Source organism: Pezoporus wallicus, unplaced genomic scaffold (genome assembly GCF_028554395.1).
Source record: "Pezoporus wallicus isolate ANWC-B61680 ecotype Strahan unplaced genomic scaffold, APGP_CSIRO_Pwel_v1 contig_8839, whole genome shotgun sequence".
In the NCBI taxonomy this organism is placed as follows: domain Eukaryota; kingdom Metazoa; phylum Chordata; class Aves; order Psittaciformes; family Psittacidae; genus Pezoporus; species Pezoporus wallicus.
In genome coordinates this window covers 484,662-491,287 of record NW_026641258.1, presented here as the reverse complement: position 1 = coordinate 491,287, position 6,626 = coordinate 484,662, and the positions used below count along the sequence as shown (strand labels likewise).

The following is a 6,626-nucleotide window of genomic DNA, read 5'->3' as shown; positions in this document are numbered from 1 at the left end:
ACACAAAACCCAAGCCTCTCATAGGGGCATGTTGTTACCTTGTACAGATCAAGACCATTTTATGCTAGAGCTATACAAAGAAAATGGGGTAGGGGTGTATCTGCTCCAAGCCAGGTCCCCACAGGTGACACCAGTGCTCCTGCCAGGCCCCTTGTAGGTGCTCCCAAATGTCCCTCAGGAATTTAGGCTTCAGGTCTCCAAGTGGAGCCCTGCTGTTTGTGCCCTTCACTCTTCATTCTGAATGTTTCTTTTCTCTTTCTTCCACTCTCTTCCTTGTTTATGACCTGTAAAATCACTGTGTGAGAGCAAGAGGCAGTGAGACCTGCCCCACTAGGTCACAGCAACAGCCCCCTTGGCAGCCGGTGCTGGTAGACACGGCTGTTTGGGGACACTCCTGGTTTCACCACCCTGTCTCCACAGCCACAGGTGCCCTCCATCATGAGGCTGTCCTGGGGGCTCTTCCTGCTCATGGTGGCACTGGGGGAGACAGCTGCTGCCCGCTGCCCCGCACCCTGTGTCTGCGACAACCTTCGTGCCCATGTCCTGTGCCTCAACGGGAGCCTGATGGCCGTCCCCACTGCCATCCCACAGGTGGGTAAGGGGACAGGGAGCAGGGGGTGGTGGCAGCCCTGCGGTAACTCAATGTTTTATTTGTGTGACCGACAGCTCACCAAGAAACTGGACCTTCGGGGCAACAGCTTCACGGCCATCCCAGCGGGAGCCTTCCTTGGTACCCCTTACCTCACGCACTTGGACCTGCAGCGCTGCAAGGTGGAGAAGCTGGAGGAAGGGGCTTTCCGAGGGCTGGGGAGGCTGGTCTACCTCAACCTGGCCTCCAACGACATAGCCATCCTCTACCAGGAGTCCCTAGATGGGCTGTCCTCCCTCCAGCAGCTCATTCTGGAGGGGAACCGCATTGAGGAGATCCAGCCGGGTGCTTTTGGCCATCTGGGGTCCCTCACTGTGCTCGACCTGAGGGCAAATGCCTTGGTCTACCTCCCAGACATGGTCTTCCAGGGCTTGGCGGTCCTCAGGTGGCTCCGGCTGTCCCACAACACCCTCCATGTGCTGGGCAGCGAGGCCTTCGCTGCCCTGCCCGCACTGCACAGGCTGAGCCTGGACCACAACGAGCTGCAGGCATTGCCTGGCGAGGCCCTGGCCAGGCTGGACGGGGTGACCCGGCTGGACATGGGCCATAACCCCATCACCTGCCTGGCCGAGGAGGCGCTGTCCATGGCCTCCCTGAAGCACCTCTTCCTGGACCACGCAGCCCTGCAGGACGTGGCAGCCGAAGCCTTCACCCGCAGCCCCCAGCTGCGCACGCTGGACCTGCACGCTAACCAGCTGCAGGGGCTGCCGGCCCTGGCTGGGCCTGGGGCACTGGTGAGGGTCAACCTGGCCAGCAACCCCCTGCTCTGCTCCTGCCTCCTGCGCCCCTTCCACGACTGGCTGGTGAGGGAGCGGGTACAGGTGGAGGGGACCTGTGCGGCACCTGCTGCCCTCCGCGGCCGGACCCTGGACTCGCTGAGGCCCCCCGAGATGAGATGCGGCCACCACGAGCTGCCCCCCACCCCTGCCACGCCGTCAGAGCAGCCGAGGGCAGGCGGCAGCAGGCAGTGCCCCCGCGGGTGCTCCTGCTCCCCCGATGTCCACCACGGATCCTGTGAGAACAGGGGCCTGCAGGAGATCCCCCAGGGCTTCCCCAGGGACACCCGCCTGCTCGACCTGCGCCAAAACGCCTTTGGGATTGTGCCATCGGGTGCCTTCCCTGGCCTGAAGGAGCTGGTGTCCCTCCACCTACAGAGCTGCAGCATCAGGGTGCTGCACCCTGGGGCGCTGCGGGGACTGGAGAGCCTGGTCTACCTCTACCTCACCAACAACCGCCTCTCCACCCTGGCAGCCACCGCCTTCGAGGGTGCCCCACAGCTGGCCTACCTCGACCTTGACCGTAACGCCTTCACCCGCCTGCCCACAGGGGCCTTCCAGCTCCTGCCCAACCTCATCTCCCTCCATCTGCAGCACAACGCCATTGAGGAGCTGGCAGAGGGTGACCTGGCCGGGGCAGGGGGGCTGCGCTGGCTCTACCTTGCTGGGAACACCATCAAGCACATCACTCCCACCGCCCTGGCTCCCACCGTGATGCTGGAGAAGCTGCACCTAGAGGGAAACCAGCTGGCAGAGGTGCCCACGGCAGCCCTGCAGGGCCTGCCTGCCCTGAGTGAGCTGAAGCTGTCCCAAAACCCCATCAAGTACATGGGGGACGGAGTGTTCCTGCCTGTGGCCTCCAGCCTGCAGCACCTCTACCTGGACAACATGGGCCTGCAGCAGGTGTCTGGGGCTAGGGACCCCTGAGGGGCAGAGTCACCGCAGGGCACAGCCACTGGTCCAATCTTGTTCCATTGCCCTATAGGGGCTGGTGGCCCCTATAGGGGCATTCAAGCAGATGTCTCCAAACTCCTAAGGCTTCAGGATTTGCTCCACAGCCTGGCTGGGAAGAGAGGCATCTTCAGGCTTGCCTGGAGCATTGCCTTGCTCCAACATTGCCTCCAGCTCCTCTGGGACAGGCTTATTGCCTCCAGTCCTGAAAGACACCCAATTTCAGTGAAATTCAGACTATTCCCCACCCCCCCAGCCCTAGCCATACTTCTCTTACGGGCTGCCCTGTGGCTTCATTCGCTGTTACTCTGAATAACTCCATTCTCTCAAGAAAGTGGTATTAGCAGCACTCTCGTGCCATGGAACCATTGGAGCAGGTCCAGATGAGAGCCACAAGGGGTTGATCAGAGGGGTAGAGCACGTTTTGTACGAAGACAGGCTAAGAGAATTGGGGCTGTTGACTGGAGAAGCGAAGCAGCGTGGAGACCTTGTAACAGCCTTGCAATAGCTGAAGGGGACCTACAGGGATGCTAGAGAGGGACTCTTCATCAGGACTGTAGTGATAGGACAAGGGGTAAGGGGTTAAAACTTAAACAGGGGAAGTTTAGATGATTGGATATAAGGAGGAAGCTCCTTACTGTGAGGGTGGTGAGGCACTGGAATGGGTTGCCCAGGGAGGTTGTGAATGCTCCATCCCTGGCAGTGTTCAAGGCCAGGTTGGCCAGAGCCTTGGGTGACATGGTTTAGTGTGAGGTGTCCCTGCCTATGGCAGGGGGGTTGGACTGGATGGTCTTAAGGTCCTTTCCAACCCAAACCACTCTGATTCTATGAGCTTAAGAGCATCCAGGGGTCACTTTAATACCTCCTGCATGTCACCTTACTTATTTCTAAGAAGGTTGAACAGGATCTAATGAGTCCTAAAACGTGATTGAAACCAGTTGAGTTTTCACAGTCCCTGCTGTTTATAAATGGCTCTTTCACGTGACCACTAGCTTGAGGAGAGGCTTGCACCCCCCCCCCCCCCCCAGCTAATTGGTAGGGGAGGGGCAGCTCTCCTACACCTGCCAGCACCCCCCTGACTCACTCTCTCCCTTCACTGCAGATTTCCCCCAGTGCCTTCACTGGCCTCGGCCCCAAGATCCGAAGCCTCCACCTGGAGGGCAACAAGATGAGCAGCATCCCCAGTATGAGCAACTTCACTGGGCTGGAGATCCTCAACCTGCGGGATGTGCCTTTCCACTGTGACTGCCAGCTCCTTCCCCTGCGCCGGTGAGTGCCACGAGGGGGGAATGGCCCCAGGCGACATCTGCACCCTGCCACGGGGGGGGGCGGATGGCACACTGGCTGGTTTGGGTCACGGTGGTGAGACAGAGCATGTGTCTGTGTGCAAGGATCGAAGTAGCCTGCGCTTTCCTGGCACAGGGAAAGCAGTCACAGGCTGCCGTAGGCACATACTCAGGTATTCAAACGTCACCCAGGTAAGACCCTGAGCAACATGGCCTGGCTCTGAAGTGTCCCGTGCCCACTCACAGGCACTGAGTTTCATCTCTCCCTTTGCCCCATCCTGTTCCCTTCCCTGATGTCCTGCCATGTTTCCAGGTGGATCGAAAAACTCAACCTCCGTGTAGGGGCCACCTGTGGGTCCCCTACAGAAGCCAGAGGGCTGAAAGTGAAGCTTTCCACCACCTTCCAAACCTGCCCTGGCTGGGGAGACATGACCAAGGCTGAAAGCAAGCCCAGCAAGAAAAAGAGGTTGGGAAAATCACCAGCCAGAGGCTTCATGAAGAGCAGAGCTTAGGAAACGTGCAGGCTGCAACAGGATTTCTAGACTTGTCTCAGCCAGAGCAACATGGAGAACATGGAACATGGAGAAAGGCTGGTGCCACCAAAGTGATGCTCAATTGCCAAAGCATCACAAAGCATTTGGTTTTGCAGGACACAGAGACACGACTCTGGAGAGACCTGGTGCAAAAAGCTTCTGCAGCATTTGCAGCATGCTTTGATGACTTGAACAACAAAGACAAATCCTTGCTTTTTCTTCCTGAGGCTTCTGCCAGCCATATGGGAAAGCTGGAATCCACAAGCTTCATTTTGTTTTTATGAGTGGGACTGCAAACGGCACCAGTGAAAGATCCTGCACAGGCCTGGGTCTTGAGAGCAGGAAACACAAAAATTATCATGAGTGAAAACATAGCCTAAATTCCCACAGCAGCTCCTCAGAATTAAAGCATAACAAAACCTTTCTATGTCCTGCAAAATTTGATCAGTGACCCTGTTGATTGAATGGGATCACTGACCCCTTAATTGATCCAATCATAAGCATGTGGCCAACTTACTCCTCATGGCAGGCCAGGTTGGGACGCCTCAGTCCCATTTTAAAGTCAGAATTTTGTTCAGATTGAGAAGGCTTTAAAAGGACAGACTCATCTAGCCATTGAACTACCCTGGCTACAGCAAAAAAAAACCCAAAGAATCATAGAATCAGAATGGTTTGAGTTGGAAGGGACCTTAAAGCTCATCCAGTTCCAACCCCCTGCCATGGGCAGGGACACCTTCCGCTAGACCAAGTTGCTCAATGCCCCATCCAACCTGGCCTTGAACACTGCCAGAGATGGGGCAGCCACAGGTTCTTCGGACAACCTGTGACAGCGCCTCACCACCCTCATAGTGAATATCTCTTAATATCTGAATCTACCCAATATCTAATCTGAATCTAAGAAAGCTAAAGGCATTTGGAAATTACCATCCTATGAAGAAAGCTGGCTCTCAATCCCAGCTGTTTGACAAGAGAAATACGCAATGGCTTTGCCACTGCATTAAGCCATCTATGACAAGTTGGTGATAAGAGGCAGAGGTGCTGGGAGAGGGAGCAGCCAGAGGCAGGTGGGCAGGGAGGCCCCATCAAAAGCCTTTGATAAACCTCCCTCCCCTACCATGCTCACCCCACCACGGTTTCCCTCTCCTGGGGGCAGTTAGGGGTGGGCTAAGATGGCACATCTCACACCTGCCTTGACACAGACCCTCCCCACTTCTCCCACCTGTGTTCTATTACTGCCACACAGCCCTTTCTTTCCTCTCTGGTGAAAGGCTTTGTTTCCCTCTTTAGAAGGGAAAAAAGAGGAAGACTTGTGTTTATCACCCCTAGTCTCTACCCCATGCTCTGTAGACAGCCTGCCAACATTTATTCTTTTTGGTCATGAAAAGCAGGGACTATTTTAGCATGACAAGCTCTCGCCTGGAGCTTGAGGGGGCATGGCCAAGGCAGCTATTCCATGACCAAGGCTGTCCCTGTAGGATATAAGGAGGCACTTGCTTGCCCTGCAGTGGCACTACCAGACACATCCTCACCTGCAGACAGCTCACAGGGACCTGCTCCAGATTTAAAACTGGTTTTCCTCACTGTTGCCATACTGACCTTTCTGCTTTTTCTCCTCAACTTTGAGGCCTGTCTGGAGAGAGGAATATTACTGTTTTGCACTAAAATGGGAAATGACATCCCTTGCTTTAAGTTATCTAATGTCATATTCAGCCCTTATGCAGAACTGGCAAGTTAACAGCAGCAAGTGCACAGAAAAATGCTACTGTATCCCTCAAAAAACATGAAAACCCAAACCCAAACCACTGCCGACTTCTACTGATGCACTTAGAGCCCTCTTCTTCTACCCTAAAACCTTGTATTTTGGTGGCCCGGAAGAAATAAACAAACCTTTGGCCTCTTCCTCGAGTTTAATTCACAGGGCTTTAAGGTCCAGATTGTAGACTGTGTTTACAGTAGGACTGCTAAAAAAATTTAAAATTCAAACTGTGCACCATGTCCTCTGCAGTGCTGGGTTCAAAACCAAGGAATGATGACACTCAAAAAGGTCTCTTGCTCCCCCAGGAGCCATCATCATCCCTTTTGGTTGTTTTATTTTTCCACCTCTTTCTACTCTTCCTGTGCTTTCTCAAGGGTATCAGGGCTTAGAAGAGGGAGCACAGTACTGATGTCCTATAAGGGCATCCAATTTCCTGACACATGTGACCTGCACACATCATCTTGGACTGCAATTCACCACCTCCAGCCACAGCCAAGAACCCAAACTGCCCCTTTGTGCTCTGGCAGCCTCCTTCCCCCTTGAGAACTCCTGCTCAAAGGCATCTCCAAAGCCAGGCACACGCAACCCCAGCCTGGTCACACTCTTCAGTGTGCCTGTGGCCTTTCTGGAGTCTAGCTCCCAGGGATTAAAATTACAAATCTGGGGGAAGTTTTC

General features: G+C 55.0%; 1 protein-coding gene across 2 annotated transcripts; it reads left to right on the top strand.

The window, feature by feature from the left end:
* Positions 1-132: 132 nt before the first annotated feature.
* Positions 133-4,224, top strand: CHADL (chondroadherin like). 2 transcript variants are annotated; one of them, XM_057422749.1, is made up of 4 exons: positions 136-591; positions 667-2,328; positions 3,479-3,645; positions 3,976-4,224. In XM_057422749.1, exons 1-4 carry the CDS (start codon positions 439-441, stop codon positions 4,172-4,174), a joined length of 2,181 nt encoding a protein of 726 aa, XP_057278732.1. In that variant the 5' UTR covers positions 136-438; the 3' UTR covers positions 4,175-4,224. The 2 variants fall into 2 exon arrangements, with proteins under 2 accessions (XP_057278731.1, XP_057278732.1); XM_057422748.1 differs by having other exon boundaries at positions 133-2,328.
* The last annotated feature ends 2,402 nt before the right edge of the window (positions 4,225-6,626 follow it).

Bases quoted from the DNA above. Each gene is read 5' to 3' on its own strand.
- CHADL (XM_057422748.1), top strand. From the start codon at position 439: ATGAGGCTGTCCTGGGGGCTCTTCCTGCTCATGGTGGCACTGGGGGAG. The intron at 2,329-3,478 runs GTGTCTGGGGCT...CCTTCACTGCAG, and splicing joins ACAACATGGGCCTGCAGCAG to ATTTCCCCCAGTGCCTTCAC. The intron at 3,646-3,975 runs GTGAGTGCCACG...CCATGTTTCCAG, and splicing joins CAGCTCCTTCCCCTGCGCCG to GTGGATCGAAAAACTCAACC.